The sequence below is a fragment of the Palaemon carinicauda genome, chromosome 44 (assembly GCF_036898095.1).
Source record: "Palaemon carinicauda isolate YSFRI2023 chromosome 44, ASM3689809v2, whole genome shotgun sequence".
Classification (NCBI taxonomy): Eukaryota; Metazoa; Arthropoda; class Malacostraca; order Decapoda; family Palaemonidae; genus Palaemon; species Palaemon carinicauda.
The window spans coordinates 5,719,137-5,736,106 of NC_090768.1; the positions used below are offsets into that span (position 1 = coordinate 5,719,137).

The 16,970-nt window shown below is 33.8% G+C and overlaps 1 protein-coding gene across 5 annotated transcripts in view; it reads right to left on the minus strand.

The window, feature by feature from the left end:
• Nucleotides 1–652: 652 nt before the first annotated feature.
• The window catches only part of LOC137634315 (uncharacterized), a 220,250-nt gene continuing 203,932 nt past the window's right edge, over nt 653–16,970 (minus strand). For all 5 annotated transcript variants that reach the window (XM_068366681.1, XM_068366678.1, XM_068366680.1 and 2 more), the window contains 5 exons: nt 12,186–12,862; nt 11,524–11,681; nt 10,466–10,691; nt 6,612–6,744; nt 653–1,251 (listed from right to left, as the gene is read on the minus strand). In XM_068366681.1, coding sequence (XP_068222782.1) covers nt 1,203–1,251; nt 6,612–6,744; nt 10,466–10,691; nt 11,524–11,681; nt 12,186–12,862 — 1,243 coding nt within the window. In that variant the 3' untranslated portion in view covers nt 653–1,202. The remainder of the gene's footprint in view (nt 1,252–6,611; nt 6,745–10,465; nt 10,692–11,523; nt 11,682–12,185; nt 12,863–16,970) is intronic.

Sequence of the window (16,970 nt, forward strand, 5' to 3'; positions counted from 1 at the left end):
TTGCACTTTTAGTGTCCAAGAAATGTCCTCATATCCTGTAATTTCATCACATAGGATGCCCAGGTATAACCAATAATGTTATATATATATATATATATATATATATATATATATATATATATATATATATATATATATATATATATATATATATATATATATATATATATATATATATATATATTGGTTTAGTACTGAACCCATCACTTACCTGTACAGTAGATTAGAACATTTGGTATGGTTGCATTGTCATCATTTCTCCATGTGATCATTTTTACCTAGCCATAATCATCTCATTGACCATATTTATTAATGAGCATGTTATAGGCACAATTATTACAAAATTCTTTAATTGGATGAGATACTTTAGCTGTAATAGTAAAACATACTATGTATTTGTTTTATGAATGACAATTTTATGTTCTTGGAGTTCCTGTTTGGGTACGTTATACACTAGTTTTACCATTTAAACGTAACTAGTAGTTAAATTAAAAATTATAGAGGAGGCAAGATAGTGTAATTCTCCTAGTAATGGAAGTTTGTTGAAAGTTTATTATTTATAAAGGGTTAAGGCATAAATAAGAGATTTGTATGTGTGTAACTACATTAATCTTCTTAATTTCTAGTGCAAATTGTGGTAATTATAACAAAATATTATTAAAGCTGTTTATTTATGCAAACAAAGTGCATTTTGTAGGGACTGAAATACATTTATATATAGATATATCACATTTCTACATTTTTATGAATAGATAAGTTTTATATACAAAAAGACAAGAGCAGTATCAGTGCTAGCAGATTCTAAAAGAAATAGCTGTATGTACTGTATTAGCTAACAATGTCAGACACTGTATTACAGCATAAGATTAATTTTCTTGTATAGATTGTACTGGTGTTACTTCCTGAATAAAGCATTTAAAATATTAAAATGTAATTTAAAAATTAGTCTAGAACAGAACCACCCTTATCAGCAATTGTAATTGTATTTTACACATTAATAATATCTATACAAACCCTGTCCTGACACAAATATACAATTCTTTGGCTTAATGCATCATACAGTTGGAGCACCAAAAAAGTCATGCAGTAATTTTTAAAAACCTCAGGTCTTTATTATTTTGCATAAATAAATTAAAACCTAACAGACAATTTTAATTCTAAAATCCAATTATAGTTACTGTCTCTGGGATACAGCCACATACTTATTCCTCAAATTTGTCAAGATCATCGAATGATTTGGTTTTGTGTCCTCTGCAAAAAGAAAAAAAAAATCTTAATACTCTAAAGATAATACACACAATTCATTTTTATTGCACTAAGCTTACCCACTCTCCCATATTGACTGGCAAAAATGGTTTGTAAAATAAGATTTAAATCTATCCATCATATTGTAACCTCATTTTTAGTCATAAATAATCCCCAACATAACTATTCTTGCAGAGTAGCAGCTAATAAGAACAAGTTGCAGACTGAAGAAAAAAAGGATATTCAAAATTGTGGAAGCAGAGAAATGACACTAGGATCAATAGTACTGTTTCAACATTGTGATACATAGTGACAATATTCATACTAAAATCAACACCAATTTCTAAATTGAAAAACCATGCAAGATCACCTGCAAATTTTACAAATCCCTATGTTGACAGTGATGGCAAGGCCCAGGACATGAAGCCATAAAGCCATGTAAATCATGGTTGGAATGTATATTTTCTCGGTCAGCAAATGTCAAACTTCCTAGTCAAGACATATAGACCTTGTTGCTTTGGTTAAAAGATAAATCATACGAACCAAATAGGATCAATAAGAACCCCTACAGTAGGGGTTTAAACTGGTGTAATATTCAGTTTAAGTACTTTAAAAAGAAAAACCTTAACATTTTTGGAGATCAACCTTCACTTGTTGAAAAACCATGGGTACAAATTAATATTAAGACTTCTTCTTCCACATAATTATTATTATTACTTGCTAATCTACAACCCTATTCAGAAAAACAGGATGCTACAAGCCCAAGGGCCCCAACAGGGAAAATAGCCCAGTCAGGAAATGTAACAAGGAAAAAGTAAAATATTTTAGAACAGTAACATTAAAATAAACATTTTCTATAAAACTTAACAAAACAAGAGGAAGAGAAATAAGATAGAATAGTGTGCCCGAGTATACCTCGAGCAAGAAAACTCTACCCCAAGAAAGAGGAAGACCATGGTACAGAGGCTATGGCACTACCCAAGACTAGAGAACAAAGGCTTGATTTTTATGTGTCCTTCTCCTAGAAGAGCTGCTTACCATAGCTAAAGTAACTTAAGATTAAAGTGGCCACTGAACAATTACAGTGCAGTAGTTAACCCCTTGGGTTAAGAAGAATTGTTGGGTAATCTCAGTGTTGTCAGGTGTATGAGAACAGGAGAATCTGTAAAAAAAACCTGACTATTTGGTGTATGTGTAGGCCAAGGGAAATTGAACCATAACCAGAGAGAATGATCCAATGTATACTGTCCAGCCAGTCAAAAGACCCCATAATTCTCTAGTGGTAGTATCTCAACGGGTGGCTTGTGCCCTGACCAAATTACTACCTACTAAAATGGTGATAACTTTAACAACAGATTTCGTTTCTTAGCTGTGACAACCAGTGCCTCCTCAACTGACTGCCTGATGGCAGCTGTCGCATAAATCTCAAAGAAAGAAATGCTGGTTTCCTGTTGCCAGGAATCATTAAGTACAAAGAGAAAATTCTGCGCAGACTTCTCTGCCTACACCTCTGGAAGTGCTGTAAGCAGTTTTTTTTGTTTTTTTTTTGGACTGTATCCCAGTTAAGTATCCTGGTTTGGCTAATCCAGCAAATAACGCCCGTGTTTCTTTGAACGTCTGTTCAAAGAGATTTGATTATGAATCTCCCAGTGCCATGCAAGGTTAAAATGCGCCATCACAAAACACGTCAAATATTAAAGATGCCTCAGCCTGTGGCAGGGCGCCACTGCACAGCGTGGGAACCTCAAGCATGCAAGGGCCCACTTGTGAGTGAGAAGCTTACAGGCCTTTCCCCACAAGAGCAGACACCACCTAAGCTATGAGAAGGTAATTGAAAAATCAAAATTGTCTTTTCCCAGTTTTCCAAGAGTAGCTGATCATAATAGAAAGTGCAAACACCAGTGCCCATCAGAGTTGCTAGACATTCCTATGAATGTGAAGAAAGGAATTTCACTCCCTACAGACATTAAGCGTCCATCACAGTTGCTGGTGATTCCTCTCAATGCTAAGAAAGGATTTCACTCAATACAGCAAGAGGGGGTCAGCTTCTCAAACCCTCAGCCAGTTGGTGGTGAACATGCACTCATGGTCAAAGAAAAATGTAGTAACCCTGTTGGCACGTTTCATTCCAGGAAAATGGAACATCACAGACAATAATTCATCACAATCGGATTACTGGCTCAGAATGGTCTTTGAATCTTCTAGTGGCGAGGGAATTACTGACTTTGTGGGATTCCCTGATAAGGCGGCATGTTTACTACTCCCCTAAACAACAAACTGACAGTTTATTGCTCACCAGTTCCCAGACCAAGTAGCAGCACAGGAAGACTTTTAAGTAGTAAAACAAATAGTCTCCATTTAAAATAACTTTTTGAAACATCAAATATAGATGCTCTTGCCAAAAAAATTAAATAATCTGAATTTCCAAAATTTAAAGCCAGAGGTCATCAGTCATGCGCCTTATATATGGATATCCACCATGTTTTCCCAGATCACAAAAGTAAAAAATTGGTTCAGTCATCCTGGATGTGAGAATACCTTCATTTTCGTGATAGAGAGAATTGCCATATAAGAATTAACCAGAATAAAATGATATAACTATCACAAGGGACCTAAAACTGTTTAATGCCAAGAATCTTTTATTTGGAATAGGAAGACTATTACAGCTGGAATGGTAAGCTGAATGTAAGGATGTAACCATACCAAGGATTGATGACTTCAAACTAATTACTCTAAGATAAGAAAGCTCATCATGAGGCAGTAACCTATATCCTCAGTGCAAGAAAAATTGGGACCAACATGATAAATTTACTGTTTTTACTATATTTATATTCCTTATATTTCCTTCTTTATCTAATGTCAGCTTATCAACACAAAAACAAGTCCATTGCTAGATGCATGCAAACCAATACAGACAAGAGGGCTCGCCACCACCAATTGCCATGAACCATTGTAAATGGTCCTCATACTATACTAGAAGCCTATGCATATTCAAAGAAAAGAAAACAGGAAAGTTTTATTTTTGGTGAGTAAAAGTCAATATTGTACATTATAAGCAAGCTTCAAGAGAAAAGCTATATAAACATCAGGGGAGAGTCGTAGACAAAAAAAATGACAAGGTAAAACTCCAAATAAAAATTAATAAAGTTTCTATTAGTGAATAATCTTTTGCTATTCATAAATTGTCAGAACACTCCCACCCAAGCAATAAAAATATGAAAAAAATCATGTCATAAGAAAAAAATTGGGATAGTTTTGAGTTGATTCTGAAATGCAACAAAACATTAATTCTAGTCCTGTAAAAAGTCTTAAAATTTGCAAATGCATAATGAAATCTTTCAACTATAATAAAAGATGCCAGATTTTCCTTATTAGAGCAATGAAATATAGGAGGAATATGTTCATAAAAAATAAACATGACTCCATAAATAATATAAATTTTTGATAATTTAGAATAGACAGTACAGTAATCAGGAATTTTCATTTCCATACCTAAATGAAATAAATGTCATTAAAAAATATACTGTAAATCAATCATACCATCAAATAACACAATAAAATCTAAGTCTATAAAAATTCAAATAAAAACTTGGTAGAATATCTAGAGCAAAAAATTATTTTGCCTTATATCTAAAGTGCTTCATAATCCCTGGAAAGTCATCTGCAACACACAGTAAAAGTTTTATGTAAAAATGATCAGTCACACCACTGTAATTACTGATTATGTAAGCCCAAAGTATTGTAATGCTTCTTTAATTAATATAGAACGGTAATCAATCAAGACCTTTGCACTTGAGGTGAAAGTGCTTTTTATTATTTAACAAGTTAATTATCGGCATCAAGTCCAACCACCCAAGTACTTTCATGAACTTTTACTCAAACAAATCGTCATATTGTAAATAGTGATTAACCAAATAAATTGAAAAAGGTTTTGCCAAGGAATTGTGCATATTATTTCTGGTGAATGTTAATAAGTTAACTGCTTCCACTCATTTAAAAAGTAATCATAGCCACAATGTTGCGACTTCCTTTCACCATGGGAAAACTAAGCAGTATGCATGCATTCGTAATTTTCTTCACAAGTTGTCCAAATAAATTATTCCTTTACATTTCCAACAAACTTAATTAATAGATTACAAATTACAGCTGTAAATCAAGTGACTCCCCATGAGCTGATGTAATCTTCTGACAATATTATTATCAAAACTAGCTAAGCTACTACAACCCTAGTTGGAAAAGAAGGATGCTATAAGCCCAAGGGCTACAACAGAAAATAGCCCAGTAAGGAAAGGAAGAAGATCGAATAGTCTGCCTAAGTGTATCCTCAAACAAGAGAACACTAACCCAAGACGGTGCAAAACCATGGTACCGAAGACTAGTAAACAATGGTTTGATTTTGGAGTGTCCTTCTCCTAGAAGAGCTGCTTATCATATCTAAAGTCTCTTCTACCCTTACCAAGTGGAAAATAGCCACTGAACAATTACAGTGAAGTAGTTAACTCTAAGTGAAGAAGAATTGTTTGGTGATCTTAAGTTGTTAGGTGTATGAGGAAAGTGAAGGTATACAGAGTAGGTCAGACTATTCAGTGTATGTGCCAGCAAAAGAAAATAAGCTGTAAATGAGGGATCCAATATAATACTATCTGGGAAATCAATAAACCTCAACAAAACTATAACTGCATCAAGATCAATCGGCTAGCTAGCCTAAATAATTATCACATTTAATGCACTTCATAACAGAACTCTTTAAATATACTATGTAAGAAAATTTAGGTGGATCTTCATTCTAATAGTTTTCGTTTGAAAATACCATAATACTCTTTCACAGCTTCCTGAGAATTCAAACTGAAATTTAGTTACCAAAGCACAAACAAAAATGTAAGCATTCTTCATTCTTTGGGATAAGCCCTTATAAAATACAAATAATGCCAAATGTAATACAAATTGCAACACTAAAATTTTTTTACAAAATTGCTTTACATTTCAAATTATGGATAAACAAAATTTTCTAAACCTAAGAACACTGTATACAGTGTACTGTATAATCAAACGGACTTAAACCTCTTCTCTACTATAATAGGATTCTCAAAGTTAAGCAAGCACTGTAATTTTTGAAATGTGGCAATAGTAGACCCTTAAATGCTTTGAGGTCATGTTTTCTGAGAAGTTAGCAAAAATTTTAAGTAACAAAGACTCAGTGACACAGCCTCCACTAGAACATCCAAAATCTTCAGCTAACCACAATTCCACATACAGTACTGGTAATTTAGACAAAATCACACTTCCCTTTACAGTACATGTAAAACTCCATTTGGAAATTTATCAACAATATATCAGTATAAAATAAAGTCTGGCAAAAACCTTACCTTTTCTTTGAAGGTGATCGGCGGCCAACATGCAATACTACTTTTCCAGTGCGTATAGCCTTAAACATTGTGATAGCTTCTGAATGGCTGGCTCCGGCTAGACTCTCTCCATTGACTGCAAATATTTCATCACCTGAAAGTAAAAGATAAAATAATATACATTACACTATTTACAGGTTTAATTTATATTAATCACAAAAACTACCAAACCAAATATAACAATACAGTACAGTACTTTCAATCTAGCTATTCTGTCTATCTGATATTTTATGTGGCCGTCATAGTTATGTACAACTCGTCACCTCCTCCGATGCCTATTGACACAAAGGGCTTCAGTTTGATTTCGCCAGTCGTCTATCTTGAGCTTTTAAACCAATACCCTCTGTACATCATCATCTATTAAACTTTTAAACCAATACTTCTCTGTTCATCATCTACTTTACGCTTCATAGTCCTCAACCATATAGGCCTGGGTCTTCAACTTTTCTAGTGCCTTGTGGAACCTAGTAAATGTTTGGTGAACTAATCTCTCCTGGGAAGAGAAAAGAGCATGCCCAAACCATCTCCATCTACCCCTCACCATGATCTCATCCACATATGCCACTCGAGTAATCTTTCTTATACTTTCAGTTCTAATCCTGTCCTGCTATTTAACTCCCAATATTCTTCTGAGAGCTTTGATCTCAAATCTACAAAATCGTTGGATAATGTTTCAATGCCAAACCATGAATCGTGTCCATACAGTAACACCGATCTCACTAAACTGATATATTGCCTGATTTTTAATGTTATTTCAGGCGATTTCATTTCCAAATTTTACTTAACCTACCCAATGTTTGATTCCTAAATATTTAAATGATTCTACATCATTAATCCTTTATCCTTCCAATGATATTTCATCTTCCATTGCATATTTCATTATCATCTCTTTCTTTTAATTATCTGGAGCCCATCCTCGTGTAATATTTCATGCAATCTGGTGAGCAAGCACTGAAAATCCTGTAGTGTTCTGCTAATAAGGAGTGTGTCATCAGTATACTCTGGGTCAGCTAATTTCCTATTACCAATCCAGACCAATCCTTCTCAACCATCCCCAACATTTCTTTGCATTACAAAATCCATGAGGAGGATAAATAACATAGGTGGCAACATATTCCCTTGAAGTACTCCACTGTTCACTGGAAATTAATTTTATAAAACTCCACTAACATTAACTGCACTTGCTATGCTCGTGGACAGACTTACTGGTAATCAAATTTGCATATTTAATAGGAACATAATAACACACGACTCCACAAAAGTGACCGTCCACACTATCCAAGGCTTTTACATAGTGCAAAAATGTCATCAAAAGTGGATTTCTATATTCTACACATTGCTGTACACCCTTTCTTAAAATGAAAATTTTGTCAGTACAATTACCTTTTCTAAATCCTGTTTGTTCATCTCGGCTTTTCATCAATCTTTCTTTCTAACCTGTTTAGAATAAGAATACTATATATTTTCATGACAACTAGCTAAAGTGTGATGCCTCTGTAATTATTGCAACCAGTCAGAGCTCAGTTTTTTTTTCCACTTACACTCCTAGCTCCCATTCACCAGGTTTTGCCTCAATGCCACATTCTACAAAATAATCTTTTAAGTATTATGGGACTTGCTTCATTTTCAGCTGATATTATCTTGGCAGTTATTCTATCGTATCCATGGGCTTTCCATCTCATGAGTTTTTTAATGATAGCTTTGACTTCAAATACACTAAATTTATTCATGGACACATCAAGGACTTTCTCAGCTTCAGGTACTGTATAGCAATCAAATCATCCTCTTCATATTTCCTATTCATGTTGCCTTTCATCTTCTGGTGTTATAAACAGATCCATCCCTCTTTTTGATAGTTATATGCTGCTTCTTTGCTCCCGTGGAGATTTTATTAATAATTCTAGGAGCAATTCTTACACCATAGCCACTCCAGGAATTCATAGTTCTGTCAGCTACAGTAGTATGAAATTATATGGTAACAAATAAATAGATGGCTTAGTAATGAAATAATTTATGAAGAATAAGCTCACATTCAGTCTACAAAAAACTAAAATAATGAATGCTAATTCCTGTAATTTTCACGTCAACACTTCTTTATTCTGCCATGGTTCTTACAACTTACTCTTTAGCTTATCACTATTGCTAACCACCATAAGCTGTATCGAATGTATGAATTTATGCTAACAAACATAAAAATCATAAGAATTATAAATCAACAAGGTTTTGCAGTTGTATACTAGGAGATACCTTCACTTAATTAAGTCTCGGGTACTGTAATTTTTTTGAGTAGCCTTTTCCAACAAGTTGTGATTATTGTGTAACCTCGATAAGTTTTTTTCAATGACCAAGGTAAAAAATTCTCAATTTTTGTTTGAAAGTATATCTGTCAGAACTGAGGAACGTTTAACCTACAAGGTTTCCAGACTGTAATTCTTCCATTCTAAACAAAACTTATTTTCAGCCCTCTTTTAATACTGGCTTGGAATTTTTTCAAATTTTCATTATGCCAATTACTAAAGTTCATAGAATACATTACTTGGGTCAGTAATGGAGTCTAGAAATATGATCATTTAATTAAATTACCTTATCATACGCTAATAGAAATCTCCAGCAACCATAACTCAAAAAGTACACGTAGCTTTCAAACCAATTTCCTAAGTACTGTATACTGTAGTAATATCCATTTTGAAAACTTTTTGTTTATATTTTTACATCTTGAACCTTTCTCATTTACTGTCATCTTTTTGTTCTACAGTAGTTCAGAATTATTTCTAATTTTCCAGTTACTATTACCCTGTATATAGAATACCGTTACATACACGTGAATAATGAAAAAATCGGAACTAGATTGTTTACCATTAAAAAAATTACTTTCCCTTCATTTCAATTGAGAAACTAAGGGCAGTGTAGTTATGACTGTCAGATTTAGTATGTTTCATTAAAGATATAACATGATGAACAAATATCTCGCATCTCTTCCAAGGTAACATCCTACACATTTATACAGTACGGTATACTGTACAGTACACTATTATGAAAATATTTCTTTCATCAAATAGTTTCCTTGTTAGCAGAACATCAGAGGATTTGCAATGCTTGCCTACCAGAATGCATGAAATATCCCACGAGGTTGGGCTCAAGATAAATGAGAAGAAAGACAAATGATGAGAACGGATTATGCAATAGAAGATGAAATATCATTGGAAGGAGAAAGGATTGATGAGGTAGAATAATTTAAATATTTAGGAACTTTAGAATTGGAGTTTAGTGAAAGATTGAAAAAAGTAAATCAGACAATGGCTAGGGTAAGTAACATTTGGAAATAAAACCCCCTGAAATTACATATAAAAATCAGACTATATATCAGATCAGTGAGATTGGTGTTACTCTATGGGCATGAGTCATGGTATGACAATGAAACAATCTTCAATAGATTTAGTTAATTTGAGAACAAAGCCCTCAGAAGGATATTGGGAGTTAAATGGCAGAACAGGATTAGAAATGAAACTATAAGAGATCAGGATGAGGGGTAGATGGAGATGGTTTGGACATGCTCTTTGCACTCCCTAGGAGAGATTAGTTCACCAAATGTTCAACTGGGCTCCCCAAGTCACTAGAGTTAGAAAACCCAGGCCTACATGACTGATGACTATGAAGCACGAAGTAGGAGATGATGAATGGAGAAGTATTGAATTAAAAGCTCAAGATAGAGACGACCTGCGAAATCTAACCGAGGCCCTTTGCGTTAATAGGTGTAGAAGGAGATGATGATGACAATGAGTTTCCAACAACACTAAAAAGGAAAATGAAATTACCTTCTTTCAAAGTTCCTTCCTCAGCTGCTTGTCCAACAGGGAAGATGGTCTTCACAAAGATACCAATATTTCCTTTGGGAGAGTCACGTCCTCCAACAATTGAAAATCCGAGACCCTTTTTACCATGTCCCTTTTCAAAGACAACAGTATGAAATGAAAGATTGAGACTCTTTGGCCTTCTTGGTAGAGTTGACAATGATGAAGGTCTATGAGCTCTTTGTGATACCTGGGAAATAAGAATTCTTTTAGCTGAATAGTTCAATTCCCACATAACTTATGTTTCATAGAAAAAAAATAAAGACAAAAAATTCTATTTAACAATAACAAAGAAGTCATTATATACAGCAACAACAACAAGAATAATAAATCATAATACTGAAAAAGTGTACCGCTAAGGACCATGCTTCAAGTACAGTATAGTGCATAACTTTTTTTTTTTCTTTTTAAACTTGAGATGGCAATACATTATATTGTACAGACTATTTTACATAGCAATAGAAATTAATGGATTTCAATGGTTAAAGACAACAGGATTTCCCAGTTTTCAATTAAATGATTAAAAGCAGCATGTAATACAACAAATTTTGTGAAGCCGCCTTGAAAATTTTAAGGTACAACCATAAAAAATACAAATAAAAGTTGAGCACTTTGGTACTCATCAAGGCGTGGATGTTTGGCAAATAACCTTACAAAGTACTGATAAGCTTTAGGAAATATTTCAAATTTATAACAAAAAACATTAAATTATGGTTTCGTTCTGAAATTTTTAAAAACCCACCGTTATGTCCTTGAATTTCAACAATAAACAGTCTTCCTTATTCATGTTACTTAACAACTGGATTTCTTTTCATCTAAATTACTCCTGTAATCTAAAACACTTGAAATTCACAAAACCTGTTGAATCACACTATTCTGCATTTCCTTTCCTCACTGGGCTATTTTCCCTGCTGGAAAACTTTGGCTTATAGCATCCTGCTTTTCCAACTAGGGTTGTAGCTTAGCTAATAATGATAATAGTCACACAATCTCTAGCAGTTCATTACACTATAATGGCATACCTGTCTCGATAATGCTGTTATTCCAGTACCATGAACTGATGCAACTGAGGCCATAGACGTGACTGTTCTAGCCGAGACCTGAGATGCCTGGGATGACGGTCGCTCTTCAAAGACACCATCCTCTATGAGAGGCAACAATCGACGGGGCTCGTCTTCACCTAAGATCATTAAAATTAATTACTAAAGTGAAAGTCATTGAAAGAGTTGTGTTCATCTTGATAGCAATCAGCCGTGACATCACACACAAAATAGTTGGATGTGAAGGACTCAATTAGCCAATTAAACACTTTCAAAACTTCCAATAAATACTGTAACCAATGCTTTACAAATGTATGCAATAAAGTTTTTTTCTTTTTTTTTTTTGAAAACTAAATGCTCCCATAATACTTTGATAAAGAATTGTCAATGTTAAGTGTCAGCTTAGTCTAGATTTGGATGACTCCTTTTATGGGTCAAGTCACTACATCTCCCCAGTAAAGGGATGATGAATGTATATTATTACAAAATATAAGTATGAGTGAAAAATAATGAGAAGTCAACAGTCAAAATTTCCCAACTACTGTATAGTGAAACAAACTACAAAAAATAATACAACAAATAAATGAAATGTTCTGCCTTATTTATTCCAAGAGCTAAAGCAACAAACAAGCTAGGGAAGCTACCTGAAGACGAATCCGAGACCGTCCTGACCATAACTGCGGTGACCATGCCCTCCTCTTTCACAGAGTTCAGACGGTGCCGCTTTCTTGCGTCAAGAACATCCTTCATCTCGTGTATGCAGTCACCGTGTTCTCCAGACACATTCTCGGAAAAATCCCGAGAACAGCACTCTGAACCATCAGGAATATCTGGCAGATCTCTATGACAACACCGGCTTTCTCTGGGTATTACCTCCGGAAGGTCACGTGCTATGCAACAATGAACATTGCCTTCAGGGCAATCCTGGTTGCGATCATGCAAAGCCATAGATTCTTCAAGATCACCATCCTGATGATGGAGTTTACAGGAGGGTCGGTGGTTAAGCCTTTGACAAGTTAAGTGATGAATGGCATGTGGATAGTGACCTTCCACAACAACCAGTTCCTCGTCATCGTCTTCGTCATTTATACTGTCCACCCTGGAATCCACCCTGGAATCGACTCTTCCACTCGTCATAGACGCCACATCGAGGTCGGAGAAGAGAGACTCGTGTGGAGGGTTGTCTGGTTCCCTTGCAACCACTATATCAACTTCTGTTGGAGTATGGCGGAGAATAAGGCGAGCTTCCTCCAGGCTGACACCACGAAGCCTCCGCCCATTCACGTTTATAATTTCATCGCCTATCCTCAGACGTCCGTCCCTGCAAATATAATAAATGAGATTACAACAAAGTTTCCAGAGCTCTAACCGTACCATGCAAAAAAATAAAGAATTAGGTATATAATTATGTAAAATACTATTCGAGGTTTACCAAGGAAAAACAATTATTTGAAGCCTTCTATGATTGTATATGGCTTTTGCTGAAATAAAGATTATTATTATTATTATTTCATACACTCATAAATGACCAACCATTCTGACTTGAGAAATCAATACTTAAATTTCTTATTCCTGTTCTCGATATTAATCTCTGGCACCAACGTTCAATTAGTTCGTTATGCATGTTGCGCAAGATTTTTCATAATTCTGACCATCCTTCACATTCAGATCTTCCAGGACAATTCCATCTTGTTCGTAATACTAGGCATGCAGTTAATTCTAATGGTCAGGCCTTCTCTATCACGAGGCTCAATACTACGCAGTATTCTAGAAGTTTTATTCCTGCTGTGACCAAGTTGTGGAATGATCTTCCTAATCGGGTAGTTGAATCAGTAGAACTTCAAAAGTTAAAACTTGCAGAAAATGTTTATTGAACAGGCTGACATGTCTTTTCATAGCTATATAGCTATGAAATACCTGTTTTAATGTTACTGTTTTCAAGATATTTTATTTTAATTGTTCATTATTTCTCATATCGTTAATATATTTCCTTATTGCCTTTCCTTACTGGGCTATTACCTTGTTTGAGCCCTTGGGCTTATAGCATCTTGCTTTTCCAACGAGGATTGTAACTTACCTTGTAATAATAATAATAATAATAATAATAATTATTTAGTGGTAAATTATTCGATTAGAAACATAACTACAGCATTAAATGTGTAATGAATAGTAGCATTTGCTAAAAGCCTTAGTCCTCTAAACAACGGAGGAGAAAACCATCGCCCACATCTGATTAAACCAATAAAAATTTGAAATACAGTTGGATATTTTCAAAGACTAGCAAGTGGCATGATTTGCTGTACCTTCCTACAATTTTGTTTTGTACGCTTATAAGGATTGAGGTGAATGGAAACCCACTATTTTTTTTTTTTCTAATATTACAGAATCTGATTGAAAGCATCAAACTACAAGACTTCTCGATGTTATTGGAGAACATTCAATCACCCGACAAAAGTCAAACGTTAACAGGTCGTTTCCTTCTACTTATGTCACGGCAACAGCCCTCTCGTGTCCCTACCCACCGTCAGCAACATTAAATAACCAACCATCTACCCAGCTTCTTTTATAAAATACTTCCTTTTTCTACGATCAATCTCCAAATAAATCTAGTTATGAGGATCTGTGGGTTGTTGTGAATTGTAATTATAAGTGTGAACAGATTTTTCCGTTACTTTAAGGGTGGAAGGTATTTATTACATAAATTAATGTACATTCAGGCAAATGGCCATTGATAAACTTCATATGATGCAATCAAAATTGAAAGGCTAAAATATTAATAAATATATATATATATATATATATATATATATATATATATATATATATATATCTATGTATATATATATATATATAATATATATATATATATATATATATATATATACTGTATATATATATATATATACGTATATATATATATATATATATATATATATATATATATATATAATATTATATCATATCAATACTGTACCGTGGTGTTCTCTCCCACAAAGGTTTATTGCTCTACTGCTTTTCCTCAAGAACCGAGATAACCGATTTCATGAATTTTGCTTTCTTGTGTAAGAAAATGCACTGCAATAAACTTTAAAAAATTAAGTCCAACTTCAAGGGCTGCACTAACCTTCCCGAAGAAGGGCTACTTTAACAAATTAAGACTTTTTCCTTTCCAATGAGCCTTTTTACAGTGCTATTATCCCTACATTAAAGGGTCAGTTGCCTGATGCGGCTTCAATGTCTTCTTTCTATCAAGGCATCCTCTTCTAATATATATATATATATATATATATATATATATATATATATATATATATATATATATATATATATATATATATATATATATAATATATATATATATATATATATATACAGAGAGAGAGAGAGAGAGAGAGAGAGAGAGAGAGAGAGAGAGAGAGACTATTTCCAGTAGCTAACACAGAAAATGTCTATAAAGATAAATTTCAATTAAGATCAACTGATAGATAAAACCCCTTGAAAATCTACAAGGAGAATAATATTGCAAAATTAATCAGTCTTCTATTTCAGGAAGGTTAATGCAACGCTGGAAATAGGACTAATTTAATTTCTTAGTTTATTACAGTGCAATTTCCTACTCACGAGTACGGAAATCCATGAAATGGGTAATCTCGGGTCATGAGGAAATAGAGTAGACTTTTGTGAGAAAGAACACCACGGAGTGGTCTGACTGCCGATTACATAATTCCCAAGGTAAGTTTAGCGTTGTTTTCAATTGTCATGAGAGAGAGAGAGAGAGAGAGAGAGAGAGAGAGAGAGAGAGACTTGAAACTTGTTTTAATCCACTTACCAAACCTAACGTTAAATATCCGTTATTCCGCAAATAACAATGAAATAGAGCTATGGTATAAATTTCCGTCTTTCTTTTTTTTTTTATTTGATAAATTAGCGGTATAACTAAAAAATTCAATTATATAAGGATACTTTGAAAGTGAAGAATTGCGTACACGATACGAAGAACTTTACAATTTACATTCACTAAATACATCCAATCCCCGACAAAGCCCATTCATTGAATGGTTAAACCTCCTTGATCAAGAGAGCGGGTACACAAATTCCGATAAACTTCCCGAGCCTTTTACTGATCATAACCGACTAACCTTAGAATTGAAAAATATAACATGTATTTAGGGAAAAAAGAATAAAGACTCGGCACGAAGTTAGCGTAGAAATAAAAATTATTTCAAGGAACAAACTACAAGCCCTTCGACACACCCATTTACTTGTGAATAAAGTCACGATTTTAAGAATTTCCTAATGAATTAAAATAAACATGGCACACTGCTGCTGCTCTAAGGGAAATTATATTAGAGAATAGAGATAAATGTTTGCATCATTCTTCAAGAAGGAAATTAATTCACTCGGGAATGCCCTTCAGATATATTAAATAGCGCGTTTGACACTTCACTTTCAAAAAGACTACTACCCACTAACATAATCAAAACATATTCATTAACAATTACCTTCCATTACTTTTAAATACTTGTGACTTGAGTTAATACCCTGGTCACCAAGATTTAACCCGAGGCAGTAGATACCACAATGCAGCATTCATCCGGTCCATTTTTCCTGCTCCATTATAAATGCAAGAGAGTTTAGCTTACGGAAGACATCCCAAATTGTTAATGTACGAAAAGGAAGTCACGAAATACGGAAAATGAACGGAAGGAAAATCTTGTATCAGGACAAGCATTACCAGCGCGCACGTTTCCGTTGCATAATGATGTTATAGATTATTCGTTTCAAAGCCACGTCTTTTGGGTTAACGGAATGCCAGCCTCACTAATGATCTATATTCTAGAAGGTGAATCGAGATATTTCTACTGTTACAATATATCTGAAGACTGTCTGTCTGTGAGAACTTTTCTTACCTTGTTCAACATAAGGAAATAGGACCATGGCAATGTTTGTAGAGCCCGTTTATAATGATTTTATCCAATCAGTTTCCCTGACATGCTAACTTTATATATTTTAAGTACATTGCATTTCTCTAGGTTTTTTACAAAGTTTGTAAACAAATAATTGTCATTAAACTCACAAGAACAAAAACTAGCTGGTAATATGAAATCTTCAACGGATCCTGAATTAATTTAATTGTAACTAGCCTCCATAAAAATATCATATCTTGAAGCTTTGATACCTTGAAAAAAACTTATACCAATGATATACGAATGGACAACTTGTAAAAAAATAATCCATACAAAAGATTAATTGTACTGTAATACATAAAACTTAATAATTAAGCACTGAATAAATTACAATTACAGAGTTTAAAAGAACCTTTGTTGGCTACTTGTAAGAATACTTAACTAACCTCATTATCATAAGTATCTAATACGGATATTTTCTTCTTAGATTCGGAAAAGTTTTACACATTTCTAATAAACATT